Source organism: Eptesicus fuscus, chromosome 6 (genome assembly GCF_027574615.1).
Source record: "Eptesicus fuscus isolate TK198812 chromosome 6, DD_ASM_mEF_20220401, whole genome shotgun sequence".
Taxonomy (NCBI): Eukaryota; Metazoa; Chordata; class Mammalia; order Chiroptera; family Vespertilionidae; genus Eptesicus; species Eptesicus fuscus.
Window position 1 is genome coordinate 71106988 of NC_072478.1, and position 24464 is coordinate 71131451.

Genomic DNA, 24464 nt, shown 5'->3' on the forward strand with positions numbered 1-24464 from the left:
TATATTCATGAACTTATGGTTAAATTGATAAATATTATGTGATGCATAGTTTATTGTGATAAAATATATTAAAAATAAAAATAAAATCCCAAACTAACAAACATGACCAGCTGTGAAAAAGAAGCTCGGCCGCGCCTGCCCGGAGCACTCAGCACGGCCGCGGCGCCCTCTGCAGGAGGCCCTCTGGGCTTCTGACCACTGACCTCCTTGCTTGTGGGCGGGCAGGAGACTGGAACCTCATTTCCACAGCAAAATAACAGATGCCCATCGTGTAAAGTCGTGAGTTTATTGCATATGTAACAAAATGAACCTCCCCTCCCGGGTCCAGCCTGCTGTACAGTTGCTGTTTGTTTTGTGTTTCCAGCTGGTTCCATAACCACATTAAATAGAACTAGTATTTCTTTAAATACTTTTGATTTTGACATAAAACAGAACATTAGTGTACAACTTTCACAAAATAAATCAGCAATAAAAACAGTGGGAAGAATAACAAGGATAGCAGCAATACTTAAAAACAAGACATTACAAAATAAATTAAATACATTATAAAGTGGTTGAGAAACAAAAATAAACAAATTTTAAAAATTCATACTATGTTTCGGGAAGGCTGCCGTGTGGCGCGCACCTGGCTGCGGGGTGGGGCGGGCCCTTTCTCTCAGGCCCCTCCTGACAGCTCAGCTTCGAGGACCATCGCACCTGAATGTGGACCCCGGGGCCACAACTCCCTCGGCAGGCGGGTTCTCCCACAGCGGCCCCTTCGCGGTCCCGCCTAAAGCGCTGGCAGAGGGTGGTCTGCTACATCCCTGAGGGTCGGCTGCTGACGGCTGGTGAGGGCGGAGCGTCTGGGCAGAGGCGTGGGACGGGTGGCCTCTGGGATTCCCGAGAAGGGACAGGAGAGCAGGCGTGTGCAGGGGCTCCTGCAGACCCAGAGTGTAGTCCTGGGAGCGTTTACCAATTGCTCGCTACACTGTTCTTTGGGTGGTTCAAAAGGCCCAAACAATTGTCAGTATTTAAGGTTCTAGAAGTGCAATGCCACGCACAGGCAGGCCTGTGGGCAAGAGTAAACTGGAGCTCTGGGAAGGTCTGCTTTTCAGGCTCCTCGTAACACTCGGCTGACGAGGGGCCCACGGGCAAGTACAAGTGCAAAAGCAGAGACCCAGGCCTTATGGGCAGGTAGCTCGTGTCCCAAGCAGCTCCCGGAGGACCAGACATGACCCTCTGGATCTCCTGACCGGCGAGAACAGGCGGGGCCGGCATGTGCCGATTTGGAGGCTGTTCCTGGGCTCCTCCCGACGGCAGGAAGGCGGTTATACACGAGTCAAATGCAACCTTCTGCCTCCAAGTCCTTCCCACCTCTGCACCCTCGTTTCCTGCCCCAGCGCTGCGGGCTCTGGCCCGAGGCCTTCCAGCCTGACGGCTGTCCTCTCCTCCCACCGGGCAGGTTCACGGGAGAGAGGACCTACCTGGTGGGAGGTTGGTCCTTTCCATTTCCTCCTCCTTCCAGAAGAAGATGACGAGGACCGGATGGGATCACTGAGCGTCTAGGATGCCCTCAGAAAGCATCGGGGAAAATGAGGCACAGGACAAGCCCCACTGGGACCAAGCGGAACTGGAGACGAAGCCACAGTTCGGCCTGGACTTAGTGACTGGACTACGTTTTCCTTCTACGGCAAGTCACATGTGACATCCCTTCTATCTGAGCCCCAGTAAGCAGCCCAGAGGCTCAGCTCTCAGAATCCACAGCTGGCAGTCGTGCCCACAAACTGGACGAACCTCTGTGCAGGGGGAGCTCTGAGCACCCCCATGTCAAATGACAGACTGCCTTTCGGGCAAGCCAAGGACCCCAGCGAGATGCAGAAGCTGGTGAGCCTCCACACCCCGCGGTCCAGCGTCAGCGACAACAGAACAGCAGGACAGCTGGCCAAACGCTCCTTCCAAACCCACCTGACCCACAGCTGGATCCCAACGGCTAATTCAGAAGCCTCAACTGCGAAGTTTCAACAGTGAAACGTCTCGCTAATGAATGACCCTGTACTTGCCCCTAAACAAAAACAACAAAAAACCGGACGGGAAAACCTGTGGCTGCCGCTGTCCTTCACGGAGCTGAGCTCTCTGGAATCAAGCTGCTTGTCACAACACTGTCCGAACTTTTGTGCGAATTGGAGAACGGCATGAGGAACTGGGGTCTCGGCGTGCTTTGGCCTTGCTCATCCCATGAAGACATCAGGGCAAGTAAATCAAGTAGCATTTGTCAGCGGCACCATCTGACGTGGGAAATGGGTCTCCCTCTCTGCTGTCAGGGTCACACCCACACCTCTTTTTGTAAAATAGTAACTTGGGGTGGATTTCGGTCATTGAGGTTATCTGTTCCCTCTCTCCCTTTTAAGCTAGTTTGCACCAAACCAGCAGCTATCGTAACAGAATTTTGTTTTATTAGCGTAGCTGTTAGCAATTTCCGCGTAACAGTTTGTTAGTATCCGAGTGGCCCAGCTGAACGCTGCGGTGCCGGAGCCACAGCTTCGGAGCTCTGTTCTGTGGTGTTTCTGCTGGGAAAATAGTTCAAACTGGGTAGATAATGTGGCAAAAAGGACTCTTAAAAGGAAAGATCATTTTTCTCTACGCAAAACAAAAATTTCAACCAGGACACCCTGGAAGGAAATGCCCTGGCCTCCAGCTAACGCTGCCCGTTCCTTTACTTTCAAAAAGGGAAGCACGTTTAGGACTGAAGCTCCTGCCGTGGCAGGATCCCAGTGAGCATGTATTTTACGGTAAGTTTTCAGGTGGAAGTCAATCTGCTGTAAAGACCCAGAGCAGGCTGCTAGGATGTGAAATTGGACTGTGAGCTGCTGAACTGGAAAGGGGCCTCAGGACTGTTCTGAGACAGAATCGCTAGCGAAGCTACCAGTTCCAAACGCGCAGAAGGCTGAGCTCAGTGCATGACTCGGTAGATCCTCCTGTAAAGACCACAGGGCAGTGAGCCTATGGCCAGATGTTACAACTGGAGCAGAATATCCTGTGTGAGCGAAGCCAGGTCTAAACCTGGCTGCATTTTATTGGATGGGAGATGGAGGGGTGGGAGTACTGTCATAAAGGAGGAAAGGTGGGTGGGAGCCGTGAGCCAAAGTCCCCTGCCCCTCGCTCCCAACACCGCGGCGGGAGAGCCCTCCCAGGTCCTCTAGAATCCCAGCGCCTCAGCCGCTCCAGGCGCGCGGAGAGCGGCAGGCTTTGGTCTGGTGGCCGTGAGCTAGAATCTGTCGCCTTTGGTTGCTCCTCACTCCACAGCGAACCCACAGGTCTCTTCTACCGCTATCAGCAGCTTCTCGTAGAGCTTTTCGTAAGTCTCATAAGGTGGAATGTCGATCCGGTTAAAGCTGGAACAGGACAAAAGGGTGAGAGTCATTGCTGGGAGAGTCTGGCCCTAGGTCCTGCTGCAAGGGCAGGGCAGGCAGGACAGAGCATCCTCGGCCGCCAGCAGCTGTGAGTGTGTGCACGTGTGCGCCTCTGTGGGCGGTGGGGAAGGAGGAGGGGAAGGCCCCTGTTCCCTAGTTCTGAGGGGTGGGGGAGTGGTGAGTGGACACTTCCCCTTTGCACTTTTCTTCTTCTAATGCAAACATTTAAAAATCAACACACAGCAGCCTGGCTGGGGTGGCTCAGTGGTTGAGTGAGGACCTATGAATCAGGAGGTCACGGCTCAGTTCCCCATCAGGGCACATGCTGGGGTTGCAGGCTCAATTCCCAGCAGGGGGCGTGCGGGAGGCAGCCAATCAATGATTCTCATCGCTGGTGTTTTATCTCTCCCTCTCCCTTCCTCTCTGAAATCAATAACATATATATTAAACACACACACACACACACACACACACACACACACAGCAAAATAAATCTTAAGATCTTTAAAACCAAAGTAAAACTAAGTAACTATTTCCTGAGGATATCAGGACAAAGCTCTCAACTGGTCCTATTTGCTGTCTGTCTTGGGGAGGAATGAGGCAGTGCCAGGACGCCACCTTTGCAGACCAGCCGTGGCTGGCAGTCACACAGATCACCACTAACATGCACGTCTGCTCCTCGGTGACGACGGAGCCCCCGACGGGCCGTCTGGAAAATTCCCTGCAAAACTATTAAATGTCAAATGTCTGACGGATCAAATGAGTCTTACATTTCTAACTCAGTATTTCATGGGAAATCCATTTCCAATGTTTGTGGAAAGAAAGAAAAAAAGACCTCCGAAGTAGCTATTATCTCAACAAATAAAAAATACAGACTGTGACCCAGAGGACACAGTGGCCTGTTAAATCACTAAGGGCCAAGAACTGAGGATGGTTTTTGTCAAGAGAGAGTCCGGTGGGTGGTGTTGCAGCCTTTCTTTGGGAGCTTTAGCGTCAGAGATTTCTCACACGCGTTTCACTCCAAGCACTGAACTAACTGTTAAAGGGAAGGCATCCGAGGAGGAGCGTGGCCATGGTGCGTGCACCGCGCCGTCCTGCCACCCGCCCGGGGCTCGGCGCCCTCAGTCCTGGCAGCGCCTCACAGCTCTCACAGCACACCACGGACCCTGCACAAAGGCACGGGGTGTCACCGGCACCTGAACCCACATCCTGGGGCTCCCAGTCCCGATCCTGCCAGCACGTCACGAGGCATCGACATGTGGGACTGGTTCTGACCTAGAGGTGGCTGTTCCTTTGATTTTAAACCACAAAGGAAAGAAGCCCTTACAGGTCAGGCTCATGTTGAGGTTACAGGTTTCAGTAGGCAGGTGCATCGTCACGGGCAGAGCTCTGAGCAGGAAATGGGCCCCAGGAAGGTCAGCTAAGGGAAGACCAGTGAGTCCAACTTAAAGACTGCACTCGCCCTGCTGACGGCACGTGTGCACACGCACAAATGCAGCGAGACCCAGGGAAGGGCGGACGGGAGCCCGTCGGAGTCACCGCCAACATCACATCTCACGACAGAACTGGTCTCACGGAAGAGACTTCCGATGACCCTCACAGGTGGCTGCTGCCAAGTGCTCGTCCCACTGCCCGCCGTGCCACTGCCCGCGGTGCCTGGGACTCGGCACAGAGCCAGCGCTGCGTGTACCATAAGGCACAGGTGAGAGCGTGCGGAGGGCGCGCTGCGGCGCGGCGACTGCCCCGAGCTATCCTTACCAGGTGTGGGCCTTCGGAAGGTTGTCCGTGTTGGCGTCGATCAGGTGGATGGTGAACAGCCGGGGCCCTGCGGCGCCTGTAGAACCTTACAGACAACATTCTAGTTACTGCGCTTCAGAGGCTGAGCCTGGACCCCGCCGCCGGGCCTTCAGCCCAGGCGGCTGTCCTCCCTGGGGTCACAGAGCCCCGGGCAACTGCCGGCCACCCCGTGACTAACGCCAGGCGTTTAGAAAACCCCAGGCACGGAGCAAAGCCTGGGGAGAGCCCCGATGCCCCAGGGGGTATTGGAAGGGTCCGTCCTAAACCACCAGGGATTCACTTTCCACAGAAATGATCAGCAGGCAGGCCCCGGCCGGCAGAGGGCAGAGGGCAGAGGGCAGAGGGCAGAGGGCAGAGGTAGGTGCAGAAAGGAACAGACACGCGGCCTGGGACCTACGCCCGGGGAACGGAAGTAACTGCTCTCACTCAGAAATCCTTACAATAGGGAACGTGCAGAGAATGTTTTATAAATGGAATATATCTGCTGTCACTATTAATATGCAAAGGTCAATTTTCTAAACTTTATTATATTCTTTACCTTAATCCTTCTGACTATCGGGGTTATCAAGTGACAAAAATCTAAAATCATACCAATCCCAGGGACAGCCTGCGAGGACCTTGCCCGTTGCTCGGGCTGACCACGAGCCCCCCAACCTTCTCCCGAGGCACAGCCGCCTCCTCCCTCCACCCGCGGCCACTCAGACGGGGTGAACGGGAACCTCCCAGAGCAGCGCACGTGGACAGCTCAGGAAGCCGGGACCGGGACCCCGGAGCTGACGACCCCGTGGCGCTCGGTCTGCTGGTGCGCGGGCCAGGCCCTCGCTCCTGTCCCCTAATGAATCCGTCCTACACTTCTAAAGCGCTCTCTTCCCCCAAACCCATTCTTTGTGCCCTCCCTCTGCCAGTCAATTCTGTAGGGGACGGGGGGCATCGGGCTCCTCGGGGCCGTCCTGGCTCAGTCACGCCCTCTCAGCCCTGGGTGGGTGCTGCCACCGCACAGACCTGGGCCCGCGGCCCGGCCACCAGCGGAGCGCCGGGCTTGCGGGGACCCGGACAGGGTGAGAGCTGGGCTGTTTTGCGGCCAGCCTCTCCTGCTCTTTCTGGGTGTGTTCTTTCAGCGTGGGGACGGACAGCAGACAGACGGCAACCAAGAGCCCGCCCCCGGGAGAGAGCGTGCCCCTCGGCGGGTGGGCCCCTCGGCCGGGCTGACCGCTGGCTGTGAAAGCCCGCAGGTCGCAGCGCTCCCCAGTAGGCAGTCCAGGAAGCCAACCCCTCCACACTCCGGTCTCCCACACGCCTGTGCCCGTGCTGCCACTGGCCCCGCCTCCACGTCAGTCACCTTGCAAAGCCTTGAAGCCTTGGAGGGGGACGCGGGTGGACCCCGTCACGAACTGCAGGAGCCGGGCCCTCCTCTCCTCGTCAAAGGTCTCCACCGCCTGCCAGAACCACCTGACGATGTTGCTGTCGGCCGCGCAGTGCTTCAGCCGCGTGTTGGACTTCCAGTCGCTCAGGTCTATCTTGTCCAGGCCGCCGATGATCAGCTGGGAAGGGTTAGAGGTGTCATTTCTAACTGCACAGCCGGCGCCATGACAGGCCCCCACGGTCCCAGCACAGGAAAGGAGTTAAAGTTGGTTCCCAGTGCAAAGAAGCAACCATGTCCAAATAAACCAGACACATGTAGACAAGAACAGAGGTAGACCAACAGGATGCCCCAAGCACAGCGCTCCTGCCACGACCGGCTGGTCTCCAAGCCCCGGGACCACCTGGCGGCTCCTGAGGGCGCTCCCCCGCCTGTGGGGCCGGTTCTGCGCTGCCCGGGGGAGAACGCCGGGAGCAAGAACCACTGGCAAGACTGCCCGGAGCTGAGTGCAGGATGGGCCACGTCCCAGGGACCCTCAGGCAATGACACGGGGAGCTGAAGCCCGAGGGGGGCTGAAGCGAGGGTGCGTGCGGTTTCTGCCACTCGCTTAAAAGGTCCTCTCCGCAGCTGCTCCGCCGGGAGGCTGCCCCCTGCACCGCACTGGGCGGAGGTGAGGACCACCTCAAAGCCTGGAGCCGTCTGGCACCAAACAGAGACGGGTAAGAGATGAATGCCTTGCTGTGTTCAAGTACATGAAGTACGAGTAGAAGACAGTAAACTGTGGTCTAAGTCTAGTAACAGCAGAATAAAAACAGAAAGCTGATGTGCGGGAGAAGCTGGCGGCAACGAGACAGCTTCCTGGCTCTGAGGGGCCTCCCGGCTCAGGAGGGCTAGGACTCTTCCTGCTACAGACCTGAGACGGAGAAGCCACAGAGCACCTTGAACAGGCCCCAGGCGGCCGACTCCCTGCCGCCATGTAGACACGTGGCCTTCTCCTAATCGGCTCAGACATCCTCCATGCTCCTCTCGTGCCAGCCCTGTGTTCCCCCGGGAGCCCCACACTCCAGTGCGGCCTCACTCTGCAGCAGGGTGCAAACCAACACACGGGCCCCACCTGCGCCGTCAGCCCTGCCCTGGCCCAGCGAGGGGAGCACGCACCTCTAGCTCCTTCTGGTCAAAGGGCTTCAGTAAGTGCTGAGGAATGAGCTCATTAAACCCCTTCTGGAGAGCCAAGAACTGGGCTTCGATTCCTCTCATAAATCTCCAATTTACGTATAACCTGGAAGAAAAAGGCACAGGTTGGAAGCAATACCAATGGTTCATGAAAAACGTTCCTCCAGGAGCAGGTTCTGACATCTGCTGTCTCACACCTTGCCACCTGGCCGCCCTGACACCGCCAGACGGAAGCCGGGACCTACGTTACAGGCCTGGTCCGTGCTGCTTCACTGCTAGGAACAGCAGTAGGATTCACCCTGGCCCGTTCCAGCAACGACACACTTTGAAAGCACACTGGAAAATAAAGTGCAGGATGCACCCATCAGGAGCCGCCAGGTGGTCCCGGGGTTGGAACTAAACACCAGTCTGACAGCTGGAGCACACAGAGATACCCATGTTTCTGTTTTTGTGTCAGTCCTCACCTGAGGACATTTTTTCCATTGATTTTTAGAGGAAGGGGGGAGGGATATCTCTATCATATATCCCTATCTACCTACCTACCTATGAGAGAGAGAAGCATTGATGTGAGAGAGACACATCGATTGGTTGCCTCCCGCATGCACCCTGAGCAGGGCCAGGGGTCAAACCTGCATCCCAGGTACGTGTCCCTGACTGGGAATCGAACCTGTGACCCTTCGGTGCATGGGCTGACGCTCTAACCACTGAGAAACTCTGGCCAGAGCGAGACGCCCCAGTTTCTAAGCTGCCACTAGTGGTTTATTTGCCTGAAGAGGTGGGAGAACAGACTACAATGGGGAGACTTCTTGGAGACGGATCTCAAGGGACGGCTGGGCTTCCTCCTCTCTCCACACAAGGCCTGGGTGGTGGTCTCACAGTCCTTCCCTCTGGGGTTCTGGGGTCATTACTCTCCCGTCCAGGACGCCCCAGGAAGAGCTCCCACTGCCGAACCCCACGTTTGGGAAGTCTCTTCTATACCGTGATTCTGACCACAGAGCTGGCGGGACAGCAAACCTCACGCAGCAAAGGAGCCTCCACAGGCCAGACATGAACCCAGCCACGCCCAGGGCGGTCCCGGGCGCCTGGGTGCCCCACCGGCGACCCCCGGGCCCAGAACATTACCGGACGTATTCTTTCTTGTTCTCCTCTGTGACAGGGACGTTTCTGCCGTTGGGCTTCAGCTCGTGCTGCAGAATCCTCCCGAACGCGCTGTGCTCCACACAGAAAGTGTGGTCCAGCACGGGGGTGATGTCGTTCTCTCTGCCAGGACAGGGGACGGATGTCAGTCAGACCTTCCTACCACGGAACGTTCAGGGAGCAGCTGGGAGAGGGCGCCACTGCTGCCAGGCTGGGGGCGCGCTCCAGGAGGGCAGCTCCGGCTCCAGAGGTGAACTTGACTCTCACCCCCGGGGCGGGGGGGGGGGGGGGGGGGAGGAGCACTACCAGCCTATGACGTTACGGGGCACCTGGTTGCCTTAGAAACTGCATCTTTGAGCAGGAAGGAGTCATAAAGGGGAAACCCGCCCGCAGGAAGCCACTCTACCAACACTGTCCCCCTTTAAGGCAGCCTTTTCAAGCTCATCAGGTCAAAGCAGCACTTGAAAGTTAAGACTGGCCCCTAGTCTGCCGTATTTCCTGAAACGGAGTGAAAGCCCTCCTACAGGAGGAAGCCTGGCCCCCACACTTTCGAGATGACGCGTACACGAGGCCGACGACGCAGGAAGGAGCCAGAGGCCCGACTCCGGTCAGCTGTCGGCGTCTCCCTTTGCCAGAGCCTGGCTCTGTCCCTCCTTCCAGTGAAACTGGCTGGAGGACACCTGTGGTTTACCCTGTACCTGTGCCTGTTGCTTTTAAGAGAGTGTTTAGGGTAATTCTAAAACAAGGTGACTAAATATTAATTTTGTTTTGATACTTTCTCCCATTAAAGAATTTGATACAAGATACTTTGATCTAATTTTGTTTTTGATACTTTCCCTCTAGAGATCAACTGGTGACACCTTAGAGTGTCAAAAATCAACCAACCAACCGGGGAAGCTGAGATGGTTAGAGCCGTGGTCGGCAAACTGCGGTTTGCGAGCCACATGCAGCAATTTGGCCCCTTGAGTGTGGCTCTTCCACAAAATACCACGGCCTGGGCGAGTCTATTTTGAAGAAGTGGCGTTAGAAGAAGTTTAAGTTTAAAAAATTGGGCTCTCAAAAGAAATTTCAATCGTTGTACTGTTGATATTTGGCTCTGTTGACTAATGAGTTTGCCGACCACTGGGTTAGAGCATTGTCCTGATACACCAAGGTTGCAGGTTTGATCCCCGGTCAGGGCACATACAAGAATCAACCAATGGATGCATCAATAAGTGGAACAACAAATTGACGTTTCTTTCTCTCTCCCCCTCCTTCCCTTCTTCTCTCACTAAAATCAATCAATAAAAAACCCCAACAATCCCAAACCACCACCAGGCCTGGGGATTAATATTTGTTATATGTTAATAATTCAAGGAAATAAACTAGTTCATGAAAAGAAACTGGCCAAACATCAATGAGGAAAATAAGTTAATTAAGTATTGTTTTTGTTTTTTGTTAAATCTATTTTTATATTTGTGTTGTTTTTTAAATCCTCACTTGAGGACATGCTTAGAGAGAAGAAGGGGGAGGGGGAGAGGGAGAGAGAGAGAGAGAGAAACATTGATCAGTAACCTGCCATATTCTTCCTACCAGGGATCAAGCCTGAAAACTGGGCATGTGCCCTGACCTGGAATGGAACCAGCAACCTTTTGGTGCACTAGATGGCACTCAACTAACTGAACCACACTAGCTGGGCTACTTTTATATTTCTGGTCATAAAATAATAGTTTACTTCTCTTCTCAAATTTCACACCCATCCCCAAAATACACACACACACACACACACACACACACACACACACACTCACATACACAAATGTATTGGGCGTACACTAAGACAAGTGGTTATATATGAATGCTCAATGAACTGAACAGTGAGTCAATACTTACAGAATCCACACTAAGCTCTTATGTAGTTCTGGGTCCACCGATTCCAAATCAGAGAGCTGGATGGGTTTTCCCAGTAGCTGCTTATAGAAGGGGACTGTGAAACCCCCATTTATGTAGTGTCCATGGAACACAGCCAGACCCATGATCCGACCAACAAAATGGAAATAAGACAAATGGTCCTGTAGGGGGCACCAGAGAACATAAATTCATTTAAAAAGAGTCCAGGAGAGTATCCTGTGATTGCTCCAGCTTCCTGGAGAACTGTCCCACAGGCAACAACCCTGAGTCAGGGGCTCCCAGGCTGTGCTCGTGGCCAAATGAAGACGGCTGCCTGGTTAGTCAAAACCGAGAGCACATCTTTTGTATAGATCGCTGGAACATTTTATTTGCTCTTAGTTCAAACACATTTCCTCAGAATTGCTACATGATCTGTGGGACCCAGTGCAAGATGAAAATGCAGAGCCCCTTATTAAAATATATTAAGAATTCCAACACGGCAACAGCAGAGATTCAAACCAAGCATGGGTCCTCCTGTGAGCAGGCTCTGAGCGCTACACTTCTTCCCACCGAACCAGAGAAATAAAGAGCAAAGGGCAACTCCCCCTCTTCCTCTGCCATGTCACCCCAGACACACAAAAAATAAGAAAAACAAAAGGAACACAGGAAAAGAAGGATGAATAACCCAAGTAAAAGAACCATTTTAAAACCAGAGCTGTCTGGTTTTTAACTAAAAAGGGAACCTCACATTTATACGTTCATGTTGGAATTATACTCAGATAATTAGTCAACACTTAGTTCCCATGTTGGTAAAAGGTTGTCACACCGATGCCTGCAGAGTGGCGCTGGCCCAGGACTCCGCGTGGGGGCTGTGCGCGTGGTGGCGCCGAGGCAGGATGCGGCCCCACAGGAGAGGCCACCCTGGAGTCGGCCACTCTTCTCTAAAACAAGAACTAAGGGTGTTAGCACCGGTGCCCAAAAGGTCACTTATGGGAATGTTCCAACTTTGACTGGAAGGAGGAGACTTCGTAACCCACTTCTCAGAACGATACTGCCAACAAATGCGCCCTCCATGGCAATAAGTGCTGAGTATACCTGCAACTCAGTCCCTCTTGGCCTTGAAAACAGCACACCCAGTGGTCCCAGCCTTAGAAGCACAGGATTGAAATCACCCATCTTAATCCAGTTCTCACTCTACCTTTTATTACCACAGAACTTGAGTAAGACTACAGTGAATAAATCCAAAATTGAGATGGAAATGAAAATCCATTCTAAAAATTCCCCAACTTAATTCCCTGCTTATTCACTCATTAATACTTACAGGGTTGATGGACGAATCTGGGTTGATTTGCAACATGTAAATGTTGTCCGTAGAATATTGGAAGAGCCCATAATATGGATTCAGCATTTCATGGCACAATAAATAAAGCCACTCCCTAGGGATAAAAGCAACAACAACAGACACCAAAACATGTTATTGTAAACTATTTTTAGATCATAACAAAAGGACTGAACCTCTAGAGGCCAAAACTGGTACAATACCTGGCTGTGAGAATGTGACCTGTAAGACTGGGAAAACAAGCCTAAAGAAGTAAACGCTTGTTCTGGTAGTATCAGAAATGGCTTTTCTGGCCAAAATGCCAACTACTCTGAAAGAACTGTGGTTGACACACTCTGTAGAGAAGGTGACCTGAAGGACGTGTGCCGGCCTAAATTGTGGCCCCCAAAATGCCACATCTGAATTCCAGCATCTTCCATAGCAACAGAAACCCTGAGATAGAATTAAATCGAGGACCCCGAGATGGGACTACATTAAAGGAATGACTATCACCTTACAAGTCCGGTCTTTGCAGCTGTTCACTGGCCAATGTTCCTGGCCCTCAGCTGAGGGTTTCTCTGCTGCTCTGCAAAGATCAGAGCCTCCGGTGACGGCGTTGTTAATGGTGCGGTGATAACTGACAGAAGTGCAGTAAAGAGGAGTATGATCCTATTTGTATTTAAAAAGTGTGTGTACATACCCACACGCACACACAAAGCACAGATGTATATGCAGAGCACAGGAAGGCAGGAAGGGCTTACACCAGCCGGGGACAGTGGTTGACCTGAGAATTAGCATTAGCATTCTGGGGCATTTTCATTTCTTGTGCTTTCTAGTTTTTAAATTTCTGATCAATTGTAACATGTAATAACGTTTATATAAGGATAAAATATGTCACAACTTAGAGAGGCAGGGATTGTTTAAGACTGTCTTTTCCCCTTCATAAGTTTCTATTGAATTCTTTTTTTTTTTTGCATAAACATTTACCATGTTTATAATCTTAAAAAATAAAAATCTGGATGGGGTGTATAAGAATGAATTATTCTCTGAATTCCTTGATGTTTGAATTATTTTGCTATGAAAAACTAATCAAAATTTAAAGAGCACTCTAAATAGAAGCTGTATGATTTGCTATGACTGGGCTGTGAGAAGCCCAGGTGTGGGGAACCTTATACAAACACCTGTGGCACTTCTACACACACACAGCCTTTTATTCTTTCTATTCAAACGCCTTTCAAATAGACACATCTCATTAAGATAGCAGCCCCAACTTTTATTCTGGAAGTCTTTACTCTTTCAAATAGAAAAGACAGACAATTGAGAAAGACTAGGAAAGGATAAGCACAAATGCAAATAATCTAAGAGAATGGTGAGAATCCATAAAAACAGCCAAGCCAAAACAAAGCTAATGTATCGAACTCCGAAGAACAGAAAGCAACTGCCAGGAGGATGAGACTCCAAATCTTGTAGTCTCTTGACTAGAAAGGCAAAACTTCCCAACACTGATTCATCCCCAAGTTTGGGAGTTTGGGTTTGAGAAGAATCTTTTCCATAAAAACCAGGGACCTGCAACCGTCTAGACAGGAAGTGATTAAAATACAAGCAAACATTCTGACCAAGCCATGGACAAGGGAAAGAGGCATACTAGGAATGTTCTGGAAGTGGGAGGGGAAAAGCAATACAGGAAGAAGAGAGACAACAGCAATGGTTCAGAACCAAACACTGGGAAAATGAGTATAGACTGATTCTCAGTGAGGAGATGATGAATACACACACACATGCATACACACACACACGTGGTTTTGTGGTAGGCAGTTAGACAGACATGAGCAGAGCAAGGACAATGGGTCAGGTACAGAAGGTCACCAGGGTGAAAAGTGCAGGTGCCTAGCAAAGGACAACTGTAGGGTGGGACCTCGTCCCCAGGATGACCTTTCCTCCCCTAGCACAGTGGTCGGCAAACTGCGGCTCGCGAGCCATATGCAGCTCTTTGGCCCCTTGAGTGTGGCTCTTCCACAAAATACCACATGCAGGCGCGCACGTACAGTGCGATTGAAACTTCATGGCCCATGCGCAGAAGTCAGTTTTCGGCTCTCAAAAGAAATTTCAGTCGTTGTACTGTTGATATCTGGCTCTGTTGACTAATGAGTTTGCCGACCACTGACCTAGCATATGGCTGGTTTGGACGCCCTGACCTTTCTCCCCTAGAGATAACATCTAGGCCTCAGCTCCAGGCCCAGAAAGCAGCACAACCGGACCAGCAACACCACTGCTAACCTCAGGACCAGCTGCACTGACCCCCTACCCTGGTGCTGGCCAATCAATCAGTGGAGACCTAAACCTGAATGGACACACCTGGAAAGCTGCTGAATAGTCAGTCTATTATGAGCCCCTGGGACCTCCCCTAAACTCTCCACCCCACCGTGAAAACCCTTAGGACAGAGGATCCAGCATGCTCTCGCCTTTTCCTCCCCGACCCCAGGCTCCTTGCCATTGCCTTCCTCACTTACAAGCTCCGCGGGCCCTTCCTTTGCCTCTATACCTTGTTTCCTGAGCCCATTTCTCCTATTAATTACTTCTGCCACCGCTGTGATTTTATAAATAAATGTTCTCTGATAGTTTGGGTCTTGGCTCTGAATTCTTTCCTAGTCAGAACTCAAGTACCGAAGTTGCCACGGGTCTAACAACCAGTGCCTTCCTGTGCCTACAATAGTTTTCATCTCTCCTTCATGTCTAGATGGGTATGATCCCATCTGGACCCGAGGAAGAATCCAACGGGTGAAACTGCAACGTGAGATCAAACTAGAGGCGGCAGAGCAAGGGTTCACACCCACCTCCCCTCAAGCACCGTGTTACTCAAGGAAGCCACACAAAGCTAGCTCCATGTGGGAGACTTGGTAACTGGAAAAGGCGGACGAGAACTACCAACCAAACCAAGCTATTCACACGTGTGCCTAGGAATACAGAATACCAGCCATGCAAAGAAATAATGGTAAACTGACAGTCTGAGGGACTGAACTCTTGAGACTATAAGGGAAATAGCACAGACAAAGTGGAAGCAGTCAGACCTGCATTGTTAGGACAGGTAGGAAGGACTGAGAAGGAAGATTCTCACCTGGAAAGGGGAGTGGAAGCCTAAGCCTCTTGCCAGGAAATGGAATTAGTGCTATCAAAGCCAACAGAAGTTACACTGGCCAAAAGAAAGATGGTTTCTAGATCGAGGAAGAAACTTGGGGCAATCTTGAAAAGCATCTCCTGTGGAGAGGCAGCACCATGTGAGCTCAGGTGAGAAAATGCAGGCTTTCCCGCACCCCTGCCCCACACAGGTTCCGAACTGAGGGGGGAGGTGCGGTAAAGGAAGAGGTGATTCAGCCTGAGGAGCCGCCCCGAGCAGCCTTTGTCTGCGAGGCGGTGCGCTGAGGGGACTGCTCTGTGAGCGGTTTCTGCATTTCCGTGGGCTCTTCTTTCTGTTTGGCATTTCAGGTATGGAGTTTATTACTCTGTGGAATGCAGAACTGTGTTTTATTATAGCTATGCTGAAAAGCATGCAGCAGAAAGGGTGAATAAATTAGCCTCTCACCTCGCCACTCCACCATAATCCAAACCTTCTTCTCCACGAAATTTCACCATTAGTCGCTTTTTCAAGTCTTTTGGTCGCATCTTCATTATCTGGCGATAAGACTCCTATATATAAAAATTACAGTTTTAGAGAGAAGAACTTTTCTTAAAGTAATAAAAAGATGAAAGGTTATTGATAACTAGTGTCCTGGTGCACGGATTCGTGCACATTGAAAGGAAATTAATTAGAAGAAGTATTTTAATATCGCTATTCGCCCTTTCTCTATAATAGGAAGTGTCAACCAAATTCACGATCGACAATGACAGATTGAAACACACATGCAATTGGCGCCAGTGAGAGCTTTATATGTATCGTGCATGCACGAGTCAACTTAGCCTTTTATATACATAGAATAAACTTGCTTAATTAGACCTGCTTACTGATGTAGCTAAACTTTTTCCAGCCCAGTGAAGCACCCCAACTTCTCTTTTAGGTAATTTTCAGCAACAGAGCAGTAAATATCAAAACAAAGCAGATTATTATTGTAGATCACACAGGGAGAACAAAGGGTAAAATATTAAACTGCAGCAGTTTTTACTATATTCTGCACAGTGAGAAAAGATGAAGTCATTTTCAAGTTCTACCATTTCTTACTTCTTTTCAGTTGGGTCAAGTTTCTAAACTTTCTAAATCTCCATTTTCTGGCTAATGAAAAGAAAATAGGATTCTACTGAGTCTCCTATCTACCTAATCCAGGACTTCTGTGAGGATCAAATAAGATGAGGCATGTGAAAGCGCTTCACAAACATTTGGTTAAAGTGTAAAATGTTTGCACCTGGCTATAAAGCAAGTCATGTTTCTGGGCTGAAGAAACTCCAAGGAGGCTAGTTGCTAGGGAGAGGAAGCCGGGTATTGCTATGTGATGTCATTACCCGGCACCCACAGTGACTATTTCTGGGCTGGGCTGGGTTGTGGGCCACATTTTGCACCATGGGGTCTTGGCAGCATCGGCTGCGATTTGGTGGGCTGTCACTCCGGGATGGTGGCGGGGCCTGTGTCCCACTTGGGGGAAGCCAAGTGTTGGTTTGTTGGCGCCAGGTCCGCAGGGTCATTTCTTTGTAAATGGCCAGAGTGTGCTTCATGGCAGCTCCTGCACTGAGCATTTGCCTCCTGGTGGTCAGTGCATGTCATAGCTACTGGTTGGATGGTTGAACACTCAGGCTTTTATATATATATATATATGGAGTCTGACTCAAAATAGCATCCGTTCAAATCTGAGTTCTATCTGGTTCCTATTTAGCATGTTTATACAGGGTGGGCAAAAATAGGTTTATAGGTGTTTGTATGGAAATAATACAATAATAAGTAATTATACAATTAATAAACTGTGTTTTGCATACTCATAACTGTAAACCTACTTTTGCTCCACCCTGTATCATCAACTTTTCTCCCACTGTTTCTAGTTCAGAAACCACAACAAAATAAACGTGTACTACGTTACACTGTACCTAAAGGAAACACTTATTTTCAGCACAATCACTAACGACAGAACAAATGTCCTCTGTAGAGCTGATTTTCCCTACACAAGTTAATTTCAATGTGTCCCATAAGCACTTTATATGTATGTGTGTTTTACATCCTCACCCGAGGATATGCTTAGAGAGAGAGGGGGAGAGAGAGAACATAGATCGGTTGCCTTCTGTACGCATCCTGACTGGGGATCACACCCGAAACCAGGCATGTGCCCTGATCAGGAGCTGAGCCGGCAACCTTTTGGTGCCTGGGATGATGCTCAATCAACTGAGCCACTGGCCAGGCTTCATATTTTAACCAAAATGAAGACATCACTAGAAAGTCTGAATATTAAAAGAATTCTGAGCCTGTTTTTATATCTGAAGCTTAGCCAAAACAGAAAACATGTGGTCAGCCCAATATTCCCTCAGATTCAGCATTTGAGTAGAACCAGCTAAGTGTTTATAGATATTTTCAAGTGATAAGGCACTTAAAAATCATTTCATGCTTTAACTTTAATGTAATTCAAACTCTGCCATCCCAAGAGGGAAAGAGGAGGTTGAGTGGAAATGATCTGGCATCAAAATGACAGCAGTTCCGCTCTTCTAACCCTGGCAAGCACTTAAGACTGCTCAGCGGGCAAAGCTGAGCACTTCAGCGGCCCCACTCGCCCAGCGCTGGCTGCGCAGGAGGACCACGCACGGCCCTGGTGCATCCTGTGCCCTTCGCTGTGGAGGTGCTGGGCCCTCGGGCTGCAGCCCCAGAAGAACCCGTGTCCAGTTCTCACCCACTCTCACTGGCTCATGTCTGCCAAGCATTCCACCAAGGCAGGCAGGCCATGGACCAAACACAGCTGAGATGTCAACTTACGCTCACGTTCCTTGAGAAAGGGCTCTGTCCACAAGAGGCTCCTGCCTGGTTAGGGACCCTGACCCCGCAGGGGGCTGTATATGGGGCGGAGGCCTTCCTAGGAAGAGACAAGTGGCCGCTTGGCCACTGAGCTCCTCTGAGGAGGCTGTGCTATTACATCAAATTTCATGAGAGGCCAGAAGGACTGACTGGTTCTGAGGACACGGAAGGTTGCAGGAATATATAATCTGCACAATGTAGGCAAAGGGCTTTATTCCACCTTCTGCATATATCTCTAGGTTTCCACCTCATAAACCATCTGTGTTTTTAAACTGATACCACAGGAGTAAATACAGTCCCTTCTCTACATGGGCACAACTCTGCATTCCACAGAGCAATAAACTCCATACCTGAAATGCCAAACAGAAAGAAGAGCCCACGGAAATGCAGAAACCGCTCACAGAGCAGTCCCCTCTGCGCACCGCCTCGCAGACAAAGGCTGCTCCGGGGGCGGCTCCTCAGGCTGAATCACCTCATTTGTCTGTTAACATGAATGCAGCGTCTGTGCCTGCCTGCCTGCAGCCGCTCTAAATGCCATACCTCAAATATTTCTTCTCTGGATACTTCAATGCGGCAATGACCGGCTTGGGGTTGCTGAAGTGAAAGCTCGTGTCTGAGGACCTTCAGTTTCTGAACTAAATCTCTTTCATATCTCTGGGCGGGAAGCTCCTCGTCTTCCACTGCGCCCTCGCTGGGCAGCGGCAGCGGCTGGCTGGGCTCCTTGAGTTGGCACTGGTGACTTGAGAAGAACAGAAGCATCAAAATCACTCCAAAAGCAGCGGCCAAGGGAGCTGCAAGCAATGCCCCCTGCACCAAAGGGACCGAGAAGAGAGTTCGTTACATAGAACTTCGAGTAGACATTTTCGTCTCCGATGACGTGGCTACGTAACAACTGCTGGTGGCCACCATCAGCCCAAATACAGGCCTAGGATACAATAAAGGAGCTACCCCACTTCCAAGCAACAGCTTGGCTCATACATTTTCATTGCTATAAATCAAAACAGCAATTGCTATCATTTATCATCTCGTATGTGTCTGAGACTGACCAACGCACTGTTAGATAGGTGCACCTTGGCGGTTAGAATTAAACGGAGTTGACGTGAAGCACTGAAAAACAGATTCTAGTGGAGAGGGGCAATATGCATAAGAGCAAACAACTCAAGTGAAGTCTAATGGCAGCCAATCCCCATTTTCAGAACCAACAGATTATTAAGCTCACTCATTAAAAGCAAGATTCCAGTAATATAAAAGGACTAGGACCAGCAGAGGGACAAAGTGACATTTCTCTTGTTCAAGTTTTGCTACTAATGTCAGTTGTCAGTGAGCAGAGCCTCGTGGGCGCTGATGTTCTGAGAACACGCCAAACCTGGAACACAATATGGGAGCCAAGATAATTCCCAATCCCAAGTTATCCAGGAATGACAGGCACGGGAAGAGGCTCCGGCAAGTGGCACCAGTGACTGTGGCAGTCCTTCTACACGGTGATGAGCGGGCATTTTACTGCTTCTTACTTAAGAGCCATGCCTTCCATCATGGTGCTGCGTGTGAAGCTTCATTAATGCACCTGCCTAATACTGCCGCCTCCGTGAAATTAATCTCGGCTGCAGGCAGGAAAAGGGTGGCAACAGCAACAAAATATGGCTTCAGTGCACTCATAGCTAACCTGAGAGTTTAACACATGCAACTATCCACCAAATACTTATATTTGCTCATGTGTCTTCTCCACGAACAAACAATGCAGTAGGATAAATTAGAAAACATGAAACGGTAAACAAAGAGTCAACAAGGATTGTGTAAAAGTTGTACTTACTTCATGATGTGGTGTAACCGTGGGTCTGTAAACTGGGTTGTTCGGTTATTATGATCTACAAAATATATTCTCCCAGAAACTGTACTTCTGACTTCCCAGCCTGGTGGCAGTGGTCCAAGTTCATCACAATTCACACTGTTAAGGTCTCTATCAAAACGGAAGACAGAGAGAGGTTTGTCCATCTGAGTAGAGGCATGAAACTAACACTTCAGCAAGAGAAACCACAGGAGTCCCTTTCTTACCAATGTGGCCATGTCCCAGTTCTGCTCAGAGGGACAGTCATGGTGCTACTTACTCCAAACTCCCACCGAACCCAGGCTTCTGTGCTGCAAGCGGCAGCACATCCAACAGATAACAACGGAAATTCCAGAGCCTATAACCATGAGAGGGAACATGGTCTACCCAGGGAACATCACTTCTTATAACTCAGAGGGCCAAACGTAGGAAGGATCTGAATGCTGCTGGAAAACTATCTGAACTCACAAGTTATAGTGAATGAAATGCTCAAGGCCAGAAAGGTTGCTTCATCAAAAAGCCCCCAGACAACACAAGTTTTTTAAAGCTGATAGGATGAATTAACATGCATTTGAAATCTCGCAATTCTAAACAGCTGCACCGGGAGAGGCATTCTCATTTTTTAGTTGGCTTTATTAAGTAACTGTTTCTGATCCAACCTCTTAATTATTTCAATACAATCTACAGTCAGATGGGAACACAGCATTACTGACCAAGATGCTTTTCTAATTAGCACAAAAGCCTGACATTTCTTATAGTGGGTACTGACGAGACACCTCATCCATTTGCAGGTAATATTTCCACTCTAATTATAGGCACTGAGTCAGAAATTTAACACAGACTTGGAAAATCAAAGACAGGAAGCTTGTTCTCAGATGAAACAAATTACGAATAAAAAGGAAATAAGCATTACTAAAAATGTTTTTTGGTAGTAATGCTATTCTAAAATAAAAAAGCAAAAAAAGCAAAGCAAAGCAAAGCAACATAACTCTGTTACGGGGTGGGGTGGGGATCTCTCTGACCTGGGCTCAGATGTTTGGCCTTGTAGAAGGAATTCGTATAGTAAAGCTTCATCTCCCCCAGGAGTGGTCCCCAAGGGACTGAGGCAATAGGGATAGTAAAGTAGAAGAGAGAAAGGGTAATAGTCTTTATATTTCCTTTTAATGCTTTATTATGGAAAAATTTAAGCATATAAAAAAGTAGAGAAACCATAATAGCCAACTTCAACAATTACCCAGTCATTGTCAACCTATTTCAGATATACCCCTATATTCACTGCCGCACTCCAATGATTTGAAGCCAAGTCCCAGACATCCTATGATTTTATCCATTAATATTTTTAGTTAAAATGAGAACACATCTTGAAGGGCTTATTGGCTTTCCGAGTCAGAGCACATTTGATTTAACCCAGGGGTGCGGCCTTTTTTTATTTTTTATTTTTTTTATTTTTTTTATTTTATTTTTTTTAAATTTCTTTATTGATTAAGGTGTCACATATTTGTCCTCATCCCCCCATTCCCATCCTACCCCTCTCCCCACGCATGCCCCAATCCCCTGTTGAACTTAACCGTTGGATAGGCTTATATGCATGCATACAGGTCCTTTGGTTGAACTCTCCCCCTCCCCCCCACCCTCCCCCTACCCTCCCCTATCCTCCCTCTGAGGCCCGATAGTCCGATCGATGCCTCCTTGCTTCTGGTTCTGTTCTTGTTCCTCAGTCTATGTTGTTCATCATTTCCCCTAGATGAGCCAGATCATATGTCACTAGATATATACTAATAAGAACTGAATGTGAGACGAGCAATAATAGTTATGCTGACAGGCAAATGAATCAATCTGTAGCGAGCTTCCCCCTGGACCAACAGTTCTTTTGAGACCCAATTTCAATGTCCAGTAGTTCCTTATGTGTACATGTCAGCACTGACCCCTCAGCTCTGGATGGTGGACAAATGGTGGTAATGGAGGTCCGACTCCCTCTGGTTTGGTCTCGGCCGAACCCAGGGGCACGGCGTCACCCGGACTAAGGGGCACGTGGCCTCACCCATACCCAAGGGGCGCGTGGTCTCACCCGGGCCTGGGACCCAGCCTCACCCGGATGGATCCAGGGGCGCACGGCCTCACCCGGACCCAGGATCTGGCTTCACCCGTACCCAGGGACGCTTGGCCTCTCCCAGACCCAGGGGCACGTGGCCTCACCCGGGCTTAGTTGCACAAGGCCTCACCTGGTTCCAGGGACACATGGTCTCTCCCGGACCCAGGGACGCTTGGCCTCTCCCAAACCCAGGGCCACTTGGGCTCACCCGGGCCTAGGTGCACAAGGCCTCATCTGGATCCAGGGACGCATGGTCTCACCCAGACCCAGGGACACTTAGCCTCTCCCAGACCCAGGGGCACGTGGCCTCGCCCGGGCCTAGGTGCACGAGGCCTCATCCGGATCCAGGGACACATGGTGGGTGCGGCCTTTTTTGGTTATGTGATCTGATTTCAAGGTCTAGGATTGCTTTCTAAGGACCCTTGGTTCCAGCAGCTGCCGTTTTCCCAGGTGGCACTGGGACACGGACCCAGAGCTGGAGCCCAGGACCCCCGGCAGACATTTGAGCTGCCATTCTTCCAAGTTTACATCTTCAACCTAAGGGGCTCTCGTCCAGTCAGGGGTCCCGGCAACTGCTGGAAATCTGCCTTTGGTGCACATCTTAGAAACCTACCTTGGTATTCGGGGGTCGTGCCACGTGCTCACTCCAGTCTGTGTGTGCAAAAAGTAAACTTGCCCCTGCACTGTTGTTCTTTGTTCTGTATAAGAAATCGGGGGACACAATTAGTTAAATTCAATTCCAAGGAGTTTTTTCAACCAGTCCTCTAAGCACAGAGTCTAAGCTTCTTTTCAACATTGTTTAAAATCACCCAGAAGAGGAATGAAGAGGGCAGTGGTTAACTTCGGCCAGACCTCCTCACGCCACCAGCCCTGTGTAAAGGTTTGGGCCTCCTCCCGTTCCCCGTTCACACCTGGACGGGCGGTGCTCTCCTTCCTTAGTCAGCCCTGGACCAGCCCCTGTTTGTGTATCCACCACCCCAGGACTGACCTGACCTGACCTCTATTACCTCCATTTGCTCTTACTTTTGGTAATGATGTGCCACATCGATATCACATTCCTCCTGCAGTAGGTTCTCAGCTGGCAAACGATCCCTTCTTTCCAATCTTATCCCATACCGTCCTTTCCACATTCAAATCACAGAGCACTACAAATACCTCATCTGCCCACCACCATCCTGATTTTCTTGGATATTCATTTGCCTGAAATTTTCACACAATTGCTGAACTGGGAGACTGGTACAGTGCTGACAAACTCGTGATGAGCAAGATTTATCACCCTTTTTCTGGTTGCTCGTCTTTACACCGACACAACCATCCCCCAGCACAGCTCTGCCAACACCAGCAGCTGTGCATGTACAAGTTAGGCAAACAGGTTTAAAAAAATTAAAGCTCTCTGAAACATTGCAGATAACGCGCTTAACAGCGGGTGAATTCTCTCACCATAGCCTTCGGGCAGTTCCGGGGACTGGTGGCCATGTGGGCGGTTCTGAGGTGTCTGGAGGGACCCTCGGATCTCGGGGTTTCGAAGCCGCTGTGCCTGAAGCCTTTGATCTTGACTTGGGGATTCCCCAAACCTGCAGTTCCCTCCACCAGCAGCAGCACCAGTACTATCTGTGTAAGGGGCGGGTTCCTCCATGAAGCAGCTGAGTGGCCTTCCAGGCCCGGAGTCTTCATACACGGTTCTGAAAGGGGGCAGAGCACAGCACGCATGGGCACACGGCCGAGGAAAGACCCTGAAAACTCGACGCGGTGCTCTCATATCCATTTATTTTGCTTTACTTGAGCAATATACAGTGTCCCAAGTTCTCAGTTTCATAAAATTCATCCTGTGCTAGTTAAACAGAAAGACTTTTGTAGAAACAAGTGGCTGAAGGGAGCTACAGGTAAAGTGCCATCCAAGCCACTTGTGGGTTTCATCCTCGGGTAAAGCTAGTGATTGGAAAAACCAACCTTGGACATGAAATGAGATTTGACTTTTCTTGATTTAAAGTCAAATCCAGACACCCCGTTTCCCTTTTTATTTTCCTCTATCATAAAACATAAAACTCCTGGTTACATAAAATACCGCAATGACTTTAAGTACTCTTTAACATAGATCTCCACCCCTGAGCAATTTTGAAGACAATTTACCTTGATAGGCCATTTTCTCTTATAAGCAAGTACTTAAAAAAACCCATTTTACATTGAAAAATTTTAAATATATTCACAACTCAGAGACGACCCCCCCGGACTCCTCCCTCTGCCACAGCAACGACGGCCTTGTGGCTGCCCTTCCCAGCCCTCCTCTCCACTGGATTGGTCTGAAGCCAATCCCAACAACTTCCTAGTTCCTCGTAAATATTTCAGCACATACCTCTAGAAGATAAAAGACTTTTTCCATTATCACGACTAAAAGATGTATGTTAATTTTTAAAAATATCATCAAATACAGTCAGTGTTCAATTTTTCCAGTCAATTGTCTCCTTCAGGATCCAAGCGAGGTCCCCACATTGCATTTAGTAGGGATGCGTTTAAGTCTTTTATT

The 24464-nt window shown here is 49.8% G+C and overlaps 1 protein-coding gene across 3 annotated transcripts in view; it reads right to left on the reverse strand.

The window, feature by feature from the left end:
• Positions 1-272: 272 nt before the first annotated feature.
• The window catches only part of SMURF1 (SMAD specific E3 ubiquitin protein ligase 1), an 83312-nt gene continuing 59120 nt past the window's right edge, over positions 273-24464 (reverse strand). The window contains exons 7-19 of one of the 3 annotated variants that reach the window (XM_028149157.2): positions 23381-23622; positions 22554-22638; positions 20871-20948; positions 19834-19980; positions 18564-18762; positions 15624-15727; positions 12047-12161; positions 10729-10907; positions 8842-8979; positions 7705-7825; positions 6526-6727; positions 5148-5223; positions 273-3371 (exon numbers count right to left, since the gene is read on the reverse strand). In XM_028149157.2, the coding sequence (XP_028004958.2) occupies positions 3272-3371; positions 5148-5223; positions 6526-6727; positions 7705-7825; positions 8842-8979; positions 10729-10907; positions 12047-12161; positions 15624-15727; positions 18564-18762; positions 19834-19980; positions 20871-20948; positions 22554-22638; positions 23381-23622 (1786 nt within the window). In that variant the 3' untranslated portion in view covers positions 273-3271. Of the gene's footprint in view, positions 3372-5147; positions 5233-6525; positions 6728-7704; positions 7826-8841; positions 8980-10728; positions 10908-12046; positions 12162-15623; positions 15728-18563; positions 18763-19833; positions 19981-20870; positions 20949-22553; positions 22639-23380; positions 23623-24464 lie in introns of all 3 variants that reach the window. The other 2 variants (XM_028149172.2, XM_028149169.2) reach the window with 2 other exon arrangements.